The 18142-nt window shown below is 43.5% G+C and overlaps 1 protein-coding gene across 3 annotated transcripts in view; it reads left to right on the forward strand.

The window, feature by feature from the left end:
- The window catches only part of LOC137375499 (myoneurin-like), a 207331-nt gene extending 204965 nt beyond the window's left edge, over positions 1 to 2366 (forward strand). For 2 of the 3 annotated variants that reach the window (XM_068042868.1, XM_068042869.1), the window contains exon 9: positions 1895 to 2366. In XM_068042868.1, coding sequence (XP_067898969.1) covers positions 1895 to 2185 — 291 coding nt within the window. In that variant the 3' untranslated portion in view covers positions 2186 to 2366. The remainder of the gene's footprint in view (positions 1 to 1894) is intronic. The other variant, XM_068042872.1, reaches the window with a different exon arrangement.
- The last annotated feature ends 15776 nt before the right edge of the window (positions 2367 to 18142 follow it).

Raw genomic sequence — 18142 nt, forward strand, 5'->3', positions numbered from 1 at the left:
CCCGCCATCTCTTTTAGTACCCTGGGATGCATTCCATCAGGGCCAGGAGACTTATCAATCCTTAGCTCCATTAGCTTGCCCAACACTACCTCTTCCGTAATAATGATTGTTTCCAGGTCCTCACCTACGTTCGTCTCTTTGTCAATTACTGGCATGTTATTAGTGTCCTCCACTGTGAAGACCGATACAAAATACCTGTTCAATGCCTTGGCCATTTCATCATATCCCATAACTAAATTCCCCTTCTCATCCTCTAAAGGACCAACGTTTACTTTAGCCACTCTTTTTCGTTTTATATATTTATAGAAACTTTTGCTATCTGTCTTTATATTCTGTGCTAGTTTTTTCTCATGTTCTATCTTTTCTTTATAGCCCTTTTTGTGGCTTTCTGTTGACCTTTAAAGTTTTCCCAATCTTCTAGTTTCATGCTGTTTTTGGCCACTTTGTATGCTTTCTCTTTCAATTTGATAATCTCCCTTATTTCCTTCGACACCCATGGCAGATTACCCCTTTTCTTCCAGTCCTTCCTTTTCACTGGAATATATTTGGAAAAACACAGTCAGTAAAACATGTGTTTAAACTGCAAAATAAAGGCAATAGCAGTTTTTTAAACAAAAAACTAGCCCAATAAAAGCAAAGTGTATTAAAAACTTCAAATTTCATTTTTGCCAGTCATCTTCAAGGTTGAAGCTTATCTCATAAAACAAACTTTAGTGTTTACACAGTTGCAAAACTTAATTTAAAAATAAAAATAAAACATCGCACCAGCATCTTTAATTTAAAATGTAATCCAGATTTAATATTTTTCCAATTCTGGATGTGCAATCTTAAATGGGAATTGTTATGACTGAGGTGGGAGGACTGCACTGTTTCTTCTATTTCCACTTCTCCCCGGGTCACAATAAATATTTACATTTCTCCACTTACTGATACGGTCAATCCCAGACTCTATTTTTCCCAGAATAAAACACACCAACCAGGTGTCTTTAATAAAGAACAAAATTATCAGTTCATTATAAAACAAGTCGTAAGCAGTAATGAAGCAAAGCATAAACACACAGATTGGAGTGTAAAAGGTCACGTTTTACCGTAGCTCCAGACATACATCCATTAACCGGAAAAATAAAAGGGAATTTTGCTTTCGAGCTCTGTTACAAAAAAAACTCACTTAGACTGAATACTTGCACATTCTTGAAGAAAAAAGAGAAGATATGGAAAAATGTCCTTTGTTTTGGTTTGGCGTCTGTTACAAGATAGCTTCTATTTCTTTTGTATAATATGTGTTAAGGACGTATATTTGAATTATGGACAGTAATTCATTAGAATCTTGAAGAAATGGCTGAACTTTGTGGGGTTTTTGGAAGAAAAAAAGTTACCCGACGATTTGTCTAGTACACTGGACGAGTAATCCAGATCCACTCCCCCCCACCACCCACTCCCACCCCAGGCTAATGCTCTGGGGACATGGGTTCGAATCCCACCATGGTATATGGTGAAATTTAAACACAATTTATAAATCTGGAATTAAAAGCGAGTCTAAAGGTGACCATGATACCATGTCGATTGTTGTAAAAACCCAGCTGGTTCACAAATGTCCTTCAGGTAAGGAAATCTGCCATCCTCACCTGTTCTGTCCTTAATGTGACTCCAGACCCACAGCAATGTGGTTGACTCTTAAATACCCTATGAATGGCCTCGCAAGCTACTCAGTTCAAGGACAATTAGGGACAGGCAACAAATGCTGGCCTAGCCAGCGATGCCCTCATCCCATGAATGAATAAAATAAAAAAAACAAGTCTTACTGGAAGGCACCTGTTTTCAAATAACTCAGCTGTTTTTGCCTTGGAGAGATGTTTACAAAGAAGTGACAAGCCAAGGTTTATGTTTGTCACAGGGCTTGTTTCGGAAAAAGTTTTATTTTCAACATGAACTGTTAAAGAAGCCAGTTTGCTTATCACCTGCCAGCAAAACGGAAGAAGATCCAGCCAGCTCAACCTGTTCTCTTGAAAAGAAATCCCGCATCAAGTGTGCTTGTTATTGCCTCCTCCTGTATTTGAAGAAACCTTTACTGGCACATTTCTACTGTGAGACCAAACTGAAACCTCCTGTTGCTGCATCTCTTGGAAAGCCTACCCAAACTGATCTTCAACATCACCTGGAAGGAGCTGTTCTGGGAAGATCGTAGTGACAGCCACCTATTTGCATTTGGGATGCCTAACCAACACAAAGGACCTGTTTCGATACCTTCTTTTCAACCTAAGTGGTCTTTTTTGTTCTTACTCCTATTTCTTGGTAACAGCTGTAAACAACAGTCCCGGTTGATCAGTCGTGTGTGTGGGTGTATGTATGAGGGCTAGGATAAATAAGAGGCTTTAAAATTTCAATTTGTGTGTATGTTTTACCTCAGTATTGGTTAAACTTGGTTCATAATAAACTGATAATTTTAATGATTATTAAAGAAACCTGATTGGTGTGTTTTATTCTGGGGACAAGTAGAGCATATGATTGACTGTTTCGGTAAGTGGTACAATTTAAATATATGTTGTGACCAGTGAAGAATTGGGACTGAATTAACAGTGCACTCCTCCCACCTCTGTTGTAATCTGCCCCAAATACATATAGATGGCTATCACTGGGATCTTCTGAGAACAGTTCTTTCCAGGGGATGTTGAAGATCAGTTTGGGTAGGCTTTCCAAGAAATGCAGCGACAGAGGTTTCAGATAGGCCTCACAGCAGAAATGCAGCAACAGGGGATTCAGTTCCCACACAATCGTTACGCAGAATTTCTTCAAATACAGGAGGAAAGAGGGGACCAACATATTGGATATGCAGGGTTTCTTTCCAAGAGAGAGAAAGAGATGATCTGGGTTTTCTTGGCAGGTGAAAAACAACTGTTTTTAATAATTCAAAGTGAAACAAAAAAATTCCGGAAGTCAAACCTCTGATTTCTATAAATCTAGACCTGTCACTTTGCTGTAAACATCTTCTCTAAGTCAAAACAACTAGCTCCTGCTGGTATTTTATCTGAAAACAGGTGCCTTCCAGTAAGGGCTTGTTTACAAGCCAAGTCCTGGAATCCTTCTGATGACCTCTTTTTTTAAAAAAAACAAAGTTCGGCATCTCTTCAAGCTTCCAGATGAATCAATGTCCATAATTCAATTATGAGTCCTTAGAAACATATTTCACAAAAAAAGCACTTTCATATTAAAATAAAGAGACTCACATTCACACTTGCATACTTTCATGCAACTTAGCAATACTGGTTCAAAACCAAAACACGTCTCAGGTTTCTCACAAAAAGGTGACTCAAATTTTATATTTTGTGAAGAGAACAGTGTAGCTGACACTTTTTTTTTCAAGAAGATTTAACTTTTAACTTAAGTTTGCATTTCTGAACATCTTCAGACAGCCTAGCAAGAATGCACTCGTAATCCCCATCGCACATAATGCAAGGCTGGGTTGCATCTATTTTAACGCAAAGAGTCTTGCAAGGAAGGCTGATGAATTGAGTGCATGGATTAACACATGGGAATATATTATTGCTATCGCAGAGACATGGTTGAGGGAAGGGCAGGACTGGCAGCTCAATATTCCAGGATATTGAATCTTCAGGCATGACGGGGGTGAGGGGGGGTGGGTGGTGGGAGTGGTAAAGAGGTGACATTGCACTGTTGATCAAGGAGTCAATTACTGCAGTAAGGAGGGATGATATCTTAGAAGGTTCCTCAAAGAGGCCATATGGGTAGAACTTAAAAACAAAAAGGGGACAGTCACTTTGCTGAGAGTGTACTGCAGGCCTCCAAACAGTCAGGGAGAGATAGAGGAGCAGATATGTAGGCAAATCTCAGAGAGGTGTAAAAATAATAGGGTAATAATAGTAGGGGATTTCAACTTCCCCAATATTTAATTACTTATTTAGAGATACAGCACTGAAACAGGCCCTTCGGCTCACCGAGTCTGTGCCGACCATCAACCACCCATTTATACTAAAATAAAAGCAAAATACTGCGGATGCTGGAAATCTGAAATAAAAACAAGAAATGCTGGAAATACTCAGCAGGTCTGGCAGCATCTGTGGAAAGAGAAGCAGAGTTAACGTTTCGGGTCAGTGACCCTTCTTCGGAACTAATCTAATCCTACATTATACTAATCCTACATTAATCCCATATTCCTACCACATCCCCACCTTCCCGCAATTCCCCTACCACCTACCTATACTCGGGGCAATTTATAATGGCCAATTTACCTATCAACCTGCAAGTCTTTGGCTGTGGGAGGAAACCGGAGCGCCGGAATACCAACTGGGATGATCTCAATGCAAAAGGCTGAAAGGGGGTGGAATTCTGCAAGTGCATACAGGAGAGCTTTTTGAGCCAGTACGTAGAAAGTTCTACAAGAGAAGGGGCAGTACTGGACCTAATCCTAGGGAATGAATCTGGACAAGTGGTAGAAGTGTCAGTGGGGGAGCATTTCAGGGATAGTGACCATAACTCTTAAGATTTAAGGTAGTTATGGAAAAGGACAAAGATGGACTGGAAATAAAGGTACTGAATTGGGGGAAGGCCGATTTCAATATGATTAAACAGGATCTGGTCAAAGTGGACTAGGAGCAGCTACTGGTAGGAAAGTCTACGACAGACCAGTGGGAGTCATTCAAAACGGAAATTGTGAGAGTTCAGGGCCAGCATGTTCCTGTAAAGGTGAAGGGTAGGACCAACAAGTCCAGGAAACCCTGAATATCAAGGGATATAGAGGATTGGATAAGGTAAAAAAAGGAGGCTTTTGGCAGATTCAGAGGGCTGAAAACAGCAGAGGCTCTACAGGAGTATATAAAGTGTAGGGGGGTACTTAAAAAAGTAATTAGGAGAGCGAAGAGGGGGCATGAAAAAACACTGGCGGGCAAGATAAAGGAAAATCCCAAGGCGTTTTATAAATATATTAAGGGCAAGAGGATAACCAGGGAAAGAGTTGGGCCCATTAGGGACCAAAGTGGCAATCTGTGTGTGGAGCCGGAGGACATAGGTGAGGTTTTACATGATTACTTTTCATCTGTGCTCACTATGGAGAAGGACGATGTAGGTGTAGAGATCAGGGAGGGGGATTGTGATATACTTGAACAAATTAACATTGAAAGGGAGGAGGTATTAATGGTTTTAGCAGGCTTAAAAGTGGATAAATCCCCAGGCCCAGATGAGATGTATCCCAGACTGTTATGTGAGGCAAGGGAGGAGATTGCAGGGGCTCTGACACAAAATTTCAAATCCTCTCTGGCCACGGGAGAAGTACCAGAGGACTGGAGGACAGTGAATGTGGTACCAATATTCAAGAAGGGTAGCAGGGATAAACCAGGTAATTACAGGCCGGTGAGTCTAACATCAGTGGTTGGGAAACTATTGGAAAAAATTCTGAGGGACAGGATTAATCTCCACTTGGAGAGGCAGGGATTAATCAGGGATAGTCAGCATGGCTTTGTCAGGGAGAGATCGTGTCTAACTAACTTGATTGGATTTTTCGAGGCGGTGACTAGATGTGTAGATGAGGGTAAAGCAGTTGATTTAGTCTACATGGATTTCAGTAAGGCTTTTGATAAGGTCCCGCATGGGAGATTGGTTAAGGTAAGAGCCCATGGGATCCAGGGCAATTTGGCAAATTGATTCCAAAATTGGCTTAGTGGCAGGAGGCAGAGGGTGATGGTCGAGGATTGTTTTTGCGTTTGGAAGCCTGTGACCAGTGGTGTACCGCAGGGATCGGTACTGAGACCGTTGCTGTTTGTCGTGTATATTAATGATTTAGATGTGAATATCGGAAGTATGATCAGTAAGTTCGCAAATGACATGAAAATTGGTGATGTCGTAAATAGCGAGGAGGAAAGCCTTCGATTACAGGACGATATAGATGGGCTGGTAAGATGGGCGGAGCAGTGGCAAATGGAATTTAATCCTGAGAAGTGTGAGGTGACGCATTTTGGGAGGACTAACAAGGCAAGGGAATATAGAATGGATGGTAGGACCCTAGGAAGTACAGAAGGTCAGAGGGACCTTGGTGTACTTGTCTATAGATCACTGAAGGCAGCAGCACAGGTAGATAAGGTGGTTAGGAAGGCATATGGGATACTTGCCTTTATTAGCCGAGGCATAGAATATAAAAGCAGGGAGGTTATGACGGAGCTGTATAAAATGCTAGTTAGGCCACAGCTGGAGTACTGTGTACAGTTCTGGGCACCACACTATAGGAAGGATGTGATTGCACTGGAGAGGGTGCAGAGGAGATTCACCAGGATGTTGCCTGGGCTGGAGCATTTCAGCTATGAAGAGGGACTGAAAAGTCTCAGGTTGTTTTCCTTGGAACAGAGAAGGCTGAGGGGGACCTGATTGAGGTATACAAAATTATGAGGGGCATAGATAGATTAGATAGGCAGAAACTTTTTCCCTTAGTGGAGGGGTCAATAACCAGGGGGTATAGATTTAAGGTAAGGGGCAGGAGGTTCAGAGGGGATTTGAGGAAAAAAAATTTCAGCCAGAGGGTGGTTGGAATCTGGAACGCACTGCCTGAAGAGGTGGTAGAGGCAGGAACCCTCACAACATTTAAGAAGTATTTAGATGAGCACTTGAAACGCCATAGCATACAAGGCTACGGGCCAAGTGCTGGAAAATGGGATTAGAATAATTAGGTGCTTGATGGCCGGCACAGACACAATGGGCCGAAAGGCCTGTTTCTGTGCTGTATAACTCTATGACTCTTGTTCAATCCCTAGTATATCTTTCGCTCCCAGCATCCCTGTCTTCTCTGTCAAGCTCTCTATCAGTCACTCTCTAGCATTTGCTGTGGTACCTCTAGTTTCACTTCAGAACTTAAGAACTATTCTACACATGTTTAACGATAACTTAAGACTAGCTTCTCAAACTTCTAACCAATTAATACCCGAAGAAGAAGGTCGAGCTCATAATGTGATTTTAAAATAGCTTATTAAGAAGCAACAGTTTAAATATAATGTATATTTAGAAGTAGCAGTTTAAAAATGATGATGCATAAGCTAAATAGACAGAAAAGACAAACGACCCATAACAGATCGAACAGATAACTGATCCCAGATCACACACTGGGGCAGAATGGTGAATGGTGTTGACAGTCTCCCCATTGGATGAGACTGGCGAGGTATTGGTGGTCTCCCCTCGGTCCTCAGTCTTTCCATATCCCTCTATTCCCTTCCTATTCATGTATTTGTCATGACTTACCCTTAGATTAATTAGTTACTCCCTTAATTAAAAAATGCTAATTATACTGGGGCCTTGTTCTACCCACTTCAATCTAAAGTCCTTAAAAAAAAACTTTAGTAGTACTCACCTTATCACCAGAGATTTTTTTTTCCAACAAAAAAAACAACTTTCCCCTTATTTTAAGATATTCTAACAGCTGCTACTCACCATCCAATCAACTTGCAGCTCGACTCTAACGTCACTGTTTGCTTTTTCTTTCAAAACTCTGGCGCGCTGGAAGAGGTTCGACTGCTCTCCTCTCCTCTCCGCTCCCAGAAGGTAAGAGTTTGATTTGATTTTAAAAACCTCATCCTTGTTTTCAAGTCCCTCCTAGGCCTCGCCCTCCCTATCTTTTATTTTTTATTTAGAAATACAGCACTGAAACAGGCCCTTCGGCCCACCGAGTCTGTGCCGACCATCAACCACCCATTTATACTAATCCTACACTAATCCCATATTCCTACCACATCCCCACCTGTCTCTATATTTCCCTACCACCTACCTAAACTAAGGGCAATTTATAATGGCCAATTTACCTACCAACCTGCAAGTCTTTGGCATGTAGGAGGAAACCGGAGCACCCGGAGGAAACCCACGCAGACACAGGGAGAACTTGCAAACTCCACACAGGCAGTACCCAGAATTGAACCCGGGTCACTGGAGCTGTGAGGCTGCGGTGCTAACCACTGCGCCACTGTGCCGCTCTCTGTCATCTCCTCCAGCCCCACAGCCCTCCGAGATATCTCTGCTCCTCTAATTCTGACCTCTTGTGCATCCCTGATTTTAATCTCTCCACCATTGGTGGCCACGCTTTCAGTTGCCTAGGCCCCAAGTTTTGGAATAACCAAACCGTTATTTGATAGTAACGGAGGTGCGTGAACGGGCTTACAGCTGCGAAGTCAATTTCAGTGTAAGTTTAAAAGTGAATTCCCTTTTGTTTTCGGAGGACCAGGGGACTGCTGGGTAAGTAAAAACTATATATTTGGGTGGTGGCTGTACCCGAGACACTACACATGTAGTGTCTCCCACCCACCCTCCTCCTCTAACCAAACAAAAGGACTCTGGTGTGTTGATAAGGTAAGCTTTTTATTTAAGAAGTTCTGTCCATTGGATTGCTAACCTAACAAGTTTTGACTTTTTGTTTTTGTTTTTTCAGTAGATTTGTTGGGAATTTAGAATAGTGGGAATGGGGGTTAAGGCAGTTGTATGTTCCTCCTGCAGAATGTGGGAGGTAAGGGTCGACAAGAGTGTCCCTGCTGACTGCATCTGCGGGAAGTGCACCCAACTCCAGCTCCTCGAGAACCGCGTTAGGGAACTGGAGCTGGAGCTGGATGAACTTCGGATCATTCGGGAGGCGGAGGAGGTTATTGAGAGGAGTTATGGGGAGGTAGTCACACCTCAGGTAAAAGAAGTAGGTAGATGGGTTACCGTCAGGGGAAGGAGAGGGAACCAGCAGGCAGTGCAGGGATCCCCTGTGGCCGTTTCCCTCAACAACAGGTATACCGTTTTGGATACTGTTGCGGGGGACGACTTACCAGGGGTAAGCAATGGGGTACAGGTCTCTGGCACAGAGTCTGTCCCTGTTGCTCAGAAGGGACGGGGGAAGAGGAGCAGAACATTAGTCATTGGGGACTCCATAGTTAGGGGAACAGATAGGAGGTTCTGTGGGAACGAGAGAGACTCACGGTTGGTGTGTTGCCTCCCAGGTGCCAGGGTTCGTGATGTCTCGGATCGTGTTTTTGGGATCCTTAAGGGGGAGGGGGAGCAGCCCCAAGTCGTGGTCCACATAGGCACCAACGACATAGGGAGGAAGAGAGATGGGGATTTAAGACAGAAATTCAGGGAGCTAGGGTGGAAGCTTAGAGCGAGAACAAACAGAGTTGTTATCTCTGGGTTGTTGCCCGTGCCACGTGATAGCGAAGCAAGGAATAGGGAGAGAGAGGAGTTGAACATGTGGCTGCAGGGATGGTGCAGGAGGGAGGGTTTTGGTTTCCTGGATAATTGGGGCTCTTTCTGGGGTAGGTGGGACCTTTACAAACAGGATGGCCTTCACCTGAACCAGAGGGGTACCAATATCCTGGGGGGGAGATTTGCTAGTGCTCTTCGGGGGGGTTTAAACTAATTCAGCAGGGGAATGGGAACCTAAAATGTAGTGCCAGTGTACAGGATGTTGAGAGTAGTGAGGGCAGGGATAAGGTTACAAGGACGCAAGAGGGCACTGGCAAGCAAGAACCTGGGATCTCGATGTAGTGGCCATTTCAGAGACATGGGTAGAGCAGGGGCAGGAATGGATGTTGCAGGTTCCGGGGTTTAGATGTTTCAGTAAGAACAGAGAAGATGGTAAAAGAGGGGGGGGTGTGGCATTGTTAATCAAGGAGAGTATTACAGCGACAGAAAGGACATTTGAGGACTCGTCTACTGAGGTAGTATGGGCCGAGGTTAGAAACAGGAGAGGTGAGGTTACCCTGTTGGGAGTCTTTTATAGACCTCCAAATAGTTCCAGAGATGTAGAGGAAAGGATAGCGAAGATGATTCTCGACAGGGGCGAGAGTAACAGGGTAGTTGTTATGGGGGACTTTAACTTTCCAAATATCGACTGGAAATACTATAGTTCGAGTACTTTAGATGGGTCAGTTTTTGTCCAGTGTGTGCAGGACGGTTTTCTGACACAGTATGTAGACAGGCCAACCAGGGGCGATGCCACATTGGATTTGGTACTGGGAAATGAACCCGGCCAGGTATTAGATTTAGATGTAGGTGAGCACTTTGGTGATAGTGATCACAATTCGGTTAGGTTTACCTTAGCGATGGGCAGGGACAGGTATATTCCGCAGGGCAAAAATTACAGCTGGGGGAAAGGAAATTATGATGCGATTAGGTAAGATTTAGGATGCGTAGGATGGGGAAGGAAACTGCAGGGGATGGGAACAATCGAAATGTGGAGCTTATTCAAGGAGCAGCTACTGCGTGTCCTTGATAAGTATGTACCTGTCAGGCAGGGAGGAAGTTGTCGAGCGAGGGAGCCGTGGTTTACTAAAGAAGTTGAAGCGCTTGTCAAGAGGAAGAAGAAGGCTTATGTTAGGATGAGACGTGAAGGCTCAGTTAGGGCGCTTGAGAGTTACAAGCTAGCCAGGAAGGATCTAAAGGGAGAGCTAAGAAGAGCAAGGAGAGGACACGAGAAGTCATTGGCGGATAGGATCAGGGAAAACCCTAAGGCTTTCTATAGGTATATCAGGAATAAAAGAATGACTAGAGTTAGATTAGGGCCAATCAAGGATAGTAGTGGGAAGTTGTGTGTGGAATCAGAGGAGATAGGGGAAGTGTTAAATGAATATTTTGCGTCAGTATTTACAGTAGAGAAAGAAAATGTTGTCGAGGAGAATACTGAGATTCAGGCGACTAGGCTAGATGGGATTGAGGTTCACTAGGAGGAGGTGTTAGCAATTTTGGAAAGTGTGAAAATAGATAAGTCCCCTGGGCCAGATGGGATTTACCCTAGGATTCTCTGGGAAGCTAGGGAGGAGATTGCAGAGCCTTTGTCCTTGATCTTTATGTCGTCATTGTCGACAGGAATAGTGCCGGAAGACTGGAGGATAGCAAATGTTGTCCCCTTGTTCAAGAAGGGGAGTAGAGACAGCCCTGGTAATTATAGACCTGTGAGCCTTACTTCGGTTGTGGGTAAAATGTTGGAAAAGGTTATAAGAGACAGGATTTATAATCATCTTGAAAAGAATAAGTTCATTAGCGATAGTCAGCACGGTTTTGTGACGGGTAGGTCGTGCCTCACAAACCTTATTGAGTTTTTCGAGAAGGTGACCAAACAGGTGGATGAGGGTAAAGCAGTGGATGTGGTGTATATGGATTTCAGTAAGGCGTTTGATAAGGTTCCCCACGGTAGGCTATTGCAGAAAATACGGAAGTATGGGGTTGAAGGTGATTTAGAGCTTTGGATCAGAAATTGGCTAGCTGAAAGAAGACAGAGGGTGGTGGTTGATGGCAAATGTTCATCCTGGAGTTTAGTTACTAGTGGTGTACCGTAAGGATCTGTTTTGGGGCCACTGCTGTTTGTCATTTTTATAAATGACCTGGAAGAGGGTGTAGAAGGGTGGGTTAGTAAATTTGCGGATGACACTAAGGTCGGTGGAGTTGTGGATAGTGCCGAAGGATGTTGTAGGGTACAGAGGGACATAGATAGGCTGCAGAGCTGGGCTGAGAGATGGCAAATGGAGTTTAATGCGGAAAAGTGCGAGGTGATTCACTTTGGAAGGAGTAACAGGAATGCAGAGTACTGGGCTAATGGGAAGATTCTTGGTAGTGTAGATGAACAGAGAGATCTTGGTGTCCAGGTACATAAATCCCTCAAGGTTGCTACCCAGGTTAATAGGGCTGTTAAGAAGGCATATGGTGTGTTAGCTTTTATTAGTAGGGGGGTCGAGTTTCGGAGCCACAAGGTCATGCTGCAGCTGTACAAAACTCTGGTGAGACCGCACCTGGAGTATTGCGTGCAGTTCTGGTCACCGCATTATAGGAAGGATGTGGAAGCTATGGAAAGGGTGCAGAGGAAATTTACTAGGATGTTGCCTGGTATGGAGGGAAGGTCTTACGAGGAAAGGCTGAGGGACTTGAGGTTGTTTTCGTTGGAGAGAAGGAGGAGGAGAGGTGACTTAATAGAGACATATAAGATAATCAGAGGGTTAGATAGGGTGGATAGTGAGCGTCTTTTTCCTCGGATGGTGATGGCAAACACGAGGGGACATAGCTTCAAGTTGAGGGGTGATAGATATAGGACAGATGTGAGAGGTAGTTTCTTTACTCAGAGAGTAGTAGGGGCGTGGAACGCCCTGCCTGCAGCAGTAGTAGATTCGCCAACTTTAAGGGCATTTAAGTGGTCATTGGATAGACATATGGATGAAAATGGAATAGTGTAGGTCAGATGGTTTCACAGGTCGGCGCAACATCGAGGGCTGTAGGACCTGTACTGCGCTGTAATGTTCTAATTCTAATTCTAATAACCGACCTACATCTCGCTGCCTCTCCACCTCGCTTTCCTCCTTTAAGATACTCCTTGAAACCTACCTCTTTGACCAAGCTTTTGGTCATCTGACCTTATATCTCTTTTTGGGGCTCTGTGTTCTTTGCTCCTGTAAAGTGCCTTGGGACCTTTCATTATGTTAAAGGTGATATATAAATATAATTTGTTGTTATACAAAGCTCTGGTTAGGCCACAACTACAGTATTGCATCCAGTTCTGGTCACCACACTTTAGGAAGAATGTGAGGGTCCTTGAGAGGGTGCAGAGGCGATTTACCAGAATGGTTCCAGGGATGGGGGATTTTAGTTACAAGGTTAGGTTGGAAAAGCTGGGGTTGTTCTCGCTGGAGCAAAGGAGACTGAGGGGAGATTTGATAGAGGTGTACAAGATTATAACAAGTTTAAATAAGGTAGACAAAGAAAAGCTATTCCCATTAGCTGACGGTACAAGGACTGGGGGACACAGACTTAAGGCTTTGGGCAAGAGATGCGGGGTGATGTCAGGAAGAGTGAGTTGTAATGACCTGGACCTCGCTGCCTACGAGGCTGGTGAAAATGGAGGCGATGAATGATTTCAAAAGGAATGTGGATTGGCCCTTCAGGAAAGTAAACATAGAGAGCTATGAGGATTGTCCGGGGGAATGGAACTAATTGGATTGCCCTACAGACAGACAGCTTGGGGCCAATGGGCTGAAGGCCTCTTGTACCATAATGATTCTATGACTCTGTCTCTCTCTCTCTCACTCTCTCTGTCTCTGTCTCTGTCTCTCTCTCTCTCTCTCTCTCTCACTCTCTCTGTCTCTGGCCCTCTCACTCTCTCTGTCTCTCTCTCTCTCTCACTCTCTCTGTCTCTGTCCCTCTCACTCTCTCTGTCTCTCTCTCTCACTCTCTCTGTCTCTGTCCCTCTCTCTCTCTCTGTCTCTCTCTCTCTATCTCTCCCTCTGTCTCTCCTTCTATCTGTGTCTCCTCTTTCTCTATCTCTGTCTCTCTCTCTATCTATCTCTCTATCTCTCTCTGTATCTCTCTATTGATTAGAATCCAGGACCAGAATGTTCCTGTGAGGAAGAAGGATAAGTTTGGCAAGTTTTGGGAACCTTGGATAACGCGGGATATTGTGAGCCTAGTCAAAAAGAAAAAGGAAGCATTTGTAAGGGCTGGCAGGCTGGGAACAGACGAAGCCCTTGAGGAATATAAAGACAGTAGGAAGGAACTTAAGCAAGGAGTCAGGAGGGCTAAAAGGGGTCATGAAAAGTCATTGGCAAACAGGATTAAGGAGAATCCCAAGGCTTTTTATACGTATATAAAGAGCAAGAGGGTAACCAGGGAAAGGGTTGACCCACTCAAGGAGAGAGGAGGGAATCTATATGTGGAGCCAGAGGAAATGGGCGAGGTACTAAATGAGTACTTTGCATCAGTATTCACCAAGGAGAAGGACTTGGTGGATGATGAGCCTAGGGAAGGGAGTGTAGATAGTCTCAGTCATCTCATTATCAAAAAGGAGGAGGTGTTGGGTGTCTTGCAAAGCATTAAGGTAGATAAGTCCCCAGGGCCTGATGGGATCTACCCCAAAATACTGAGGGAGGCAAGGGATGAAATTGCTGGGGGCCTTGACAGAAATCTTTGCATCCTCATTGGCTACAGGTGAGGTCCCAGAGGACTGGAGAATAGCCAATGTTGTTCCTTTGTTTAAGAAGGGTGGTAAGGATAATCCAGGAAATTATAGGCCGGTGAGCCTTACGTCAGTGGTAGGGAAATTATTAGAGAGGATTCTTCGGGACAGGATTTACTCCCATTTGGAAACAAACAAACTTATTAGCGAGAGGCAGCATGGTTTTGTGAAGGGGAGGTCGTGTCTCACTAATTTGATTGAGTTTTTTGAGGAAGTGACAAAGATGATTGATGAAGGAAGGGCAGTGGATGTTATCTATATGGACTTCAGTAAAGCCTTTGACAAGGTCCCTCATGGCAGACTGGTGCAAAAGGTGAAGTCACACACGATCAGAGGTGAGCTGAAAAGATGGATACAGAACTGGCTCTGTCATAGAAGACAGAGGGTAGCAGTGGAAGGGTGCTTTTCTGAACGGAGGAATGTGACTAGTGGTGTTCCGCAGGGATCAGTGCTGGGACTTTTGCTGTTTGTAGTATATATAAATGATTTGGAGGAAAATGTAGCTGGTCTGATTAGTAAGTTTGCGGACGACACAAAGGTTGGTGGAGTTGCGGACAGTGATGAGGATTGTCAAAGGATACAGCAGGATCTAGATCGGTTGGAGACTTGGGCGGAGAAATGGCAAATGGAAGTTTAATCCGGACAAATGTGAGGTAATGCATTATGGAAGGTCTAATGCAAGTGGGAAGTATACAGTAAATGGCTGAACCCTTAGGAGTACTGACAGGCAGAGAGATCTGGGTGTACAGGTCCACAGGTCACTGAAAGTGGCAACGCAGGTGGATAAGGTAGTCAAGAAGGCATGCGGCATGCTTGCCTTCATCGGTCGGGGCATAGAGTATAAAAATTGGCAAGTCATGCTGCAGCTGTACAGAACTTTAGTTTGGCCACACTTAGAATATTGCGTGCAATTCTGGTCGCCACACTACCAGAAGGACGTGGAGGCTTTGGAGAGGGTACAGAAGAGGTTTGCCAGGATGTTGCCTGGTCTGGAGGGCATTAGCTATGAGGAGAGGTTGGATAAACTCAGATTGTTTTCACTGGAACGACGGAGGTGGAGGGGCGACATGATAGAGGTTTACAAAGTTGTGAGCTGCATGGACAGAGTGGATAGTCAGAAGCTTTTTCCCAGGGTGGAAGAGTCAGTTACTAGGGGACATGGGTTTAAGGTGAAAGGGGCAAAGTTTAGAGGAGATGTGCGAGGCAAGTTCTTAACACAGAGGGTGGTGAGTGCCTGGAACTTGCTGCCGGGGGAGGTGGTGGAAGCAGGTACGATAGCGACGTTTAAGAGGCATCTTGACAAATACATGAATAGGATGGGAATAGAGGGATACAGTCCCCGGAAATGCAGAAGGTTTTAGTTTAGGCAGGCATCAAGATCGGCGCAGGGTTGTAGGGCCGAATGGCCTGTTCCTGTGCTGTACTGTTCTTTGTTCTTTGTTCTATCTCTCTCTCGATCTCTCTTTATCTCTATCTCTCTCTCTATCTCTGTATCTCTCTCTCTCTCTCTCTATCTATCTCTCTCTATCTCTATGTCTCTATCTCTCTCTCTATCTATCTCCCTCTATCTCTACATCTCAGTGCATCTCTCTCTCTGTATCTCTCTCTCTCTATCGCTCTTTCTATCTCTCTCTATCTCTATCTCAATCTCTCTCTATCTCATATCTCTCTATCTATCTCTATCTCTCTATCTATCTCTATCTCTATATCTATCTCTCTCCATCTCTATCTCTCTCTATCTCTATCTCTCTCTCGATCTCTATCTCTATCTCTCTCTATCTCTCTCTATATCTCTCTCTCTCTTTATCTCTCTCTCTCTATCTTTCTCTCTATCTCTCTATCTCTATTTCTATCTCTCTCTAACTCTGTCTCTATCTCTATCTCACTCTCCCTCTCCCTCTATCTCTCTCGATCTCTATCACTCAATCTCTATCTCTCTCGATCTCTCTCTCTATCTCTCTCTCTATCTCTCTATCTCTATCTCTCTTTATCTCTATCTCTCTCTATCTCTATATCTCATTCTCTATATCTCTCTATATATCTCTCTCTCTCTCTATCACTCTCTATCTCTATATCTCTATCTCCCTCTCTATCTCTCTCTATCTCTATTTCTTTCTCTCTCTCTCTATCTCCCTCTCTATCTCTATTTATCTCTCTCTATCTCGATCTCTATCTCTATCTATCTCTATCTATCTCTATCTCTCTATCTATCTCCATCTCTCTCTCTCCATCTCTCTCTCTCCATCTCTCTCTCTCCATCTCTCTCTCTCTATCTCTCTCAATCTCTATCTCTATCTCTATCTCTCTCTATCTCTATCTCTGTCTCTATCTCTGTCTCTATCTCTCTCTATCTCTATCTATCTCTATCTCTATCTATCTCTATTTCTATCTCTATCACTCTCGATCTCTATCTATCTCTCTCTCTCTATCTCTATATCTCTATCTCTATATCTCTATCTCTCTCTCTCTATCTCACTCTCTCTCTATCTCTCTCGATCTCTATCTCTCGATCTCTATCTCTCTCTCTATCTCTATATCTCTATCTCTATATCTCTATCTCTCTCTATCTCTCTCTCTATCTATCTCTATCTATCTCTCTCTATCTCTATTTCTATCTCTCTCTATCTCTGTCTCTATCTCTATCTCACTCTCTCTCTATCTCTCTCAATCTCTATCTCTCGATTTCTATCTCTCTCGATCTCTCTCTATCTCTATATCTCTATGTCTATCTCTCTCTATCTCTATCACTCTCTATCTCTCTCTATCTCTATTTCTTTCTCTCTCTCTCTATCTCTCTCTCTATCTCTATTTATCTCTCTCTATCTCGATCTCTCTCTCGATCTCTCTCTATCTCTCTCTCTTTATCTCTCTCTATCTCTGTCTCTCTCTCTCTATCTCTATCTCTCTCGATCTCTATCTCTCTCGATCTCTCTCTCTATCTCTCTCTATCTCTATCCCTATTTCTATCTCTATCTCTCTCTATCTCTCTCTATCTCTCTCTATCTCTCTCTCTATCTCTATCACTCTCGATCTCTATCTCTCTCTCTCTATCTCTATATCTCTATCTCTATCTCTCTATCTCTCTCTATCTCTCTCGATCTCTATCTCTCGATCTCCATCTCTCTCTCTATCTCTATATCTCTATCTCTATATCTCTATCTCTCTCTATCTCTCTCTCTATCTATCTCTATCTATCTCTCTCTATCTCTATTTCTATCTCTCTCTATCTCTGTCTCTATCTCTATCTCACTCTCTCTCTATCTCTCTCAATCTCTATCTCTCGATCTCTATCTCTCTCGATCTCTCTCTATCTCTATATCTCTATGTCTATCTCTCTCTATCTCCATCTCTATCACTCTCTATCTCTCTCTATCTCTATATCTCTATCTCCCTCTCTATCTCACTCTCTCTCTATCACTCTCTATCTCTATCTCTTGATCTCTATCTCTCTCGATCTCTCTCTCTCTCTCTCTATCTCTCTATGTCTATCTCTCTCTCTCTATCTCTATCCCTCTCGATCTCTATCTCTCTCTCTCTATCTCTATCTCTATATCTCTATCTCTATATCTCTATCTCTATATCTCTATCTCTCTCTCTATCTCACTCTCTCTCTATCTCTCTCGATCTCTATCTCTCTATCTCTATATCTCTCTATCTCTATCTCTATCTATCTCTCTATCTCTATTTCTATCTCTCTCTATCTCTATTTCTATCTCTCTCTATCTCTGTCTCTATCTCTATCTCACTCTCTCTCTATCTCTCTCAAATCTCTATCTCTCTATCTCTATCACTCTCTATCTCTCTCTATCTCTATATCTCTATCTCTATATCTCTATCTCTATCTCCCTCTCTATCTCCCTCTCTATCTCACTCTCTCTCTATCACTCTCTATCTCTATCTCTTGATCTCTATCTCTCTCGATCTCTCTCTCTCTCTCTATCTCTCTCTCTATCTCTCTATGTCTATCTCTCTCTATCTCTATCTCTATCACTCTCTATCTCTCCCTATCTCTATATCTCTATCTCTATATCTCTATCTCTATATCTCTATCTCTCTCTCTCTCTATCTCTATCTATCTCTCTCTATCTCTATATCTCTATCTCCCTCTCTATCTCACTCTCTCTCTATCTCTACCTCTATCTCTCTCTATCTCTCTCTTTATCTCTATCTCTCTCTCTATCTCTA

Source organism: Heterodontus francisci, chromosome 11 (assembly GCF_036365525.1).
Source record: "Heterodontus francisci isolate sHetFra1 chromosome 11, sHetFra1.hap1, whole genome shotgun sequence".
NCBI lineage: Eukaryota > Metazoa > Chordata > Chondrichthyes > Heterodontiformes > Heterodontidae > Heterodontus > Heterodontus francisci.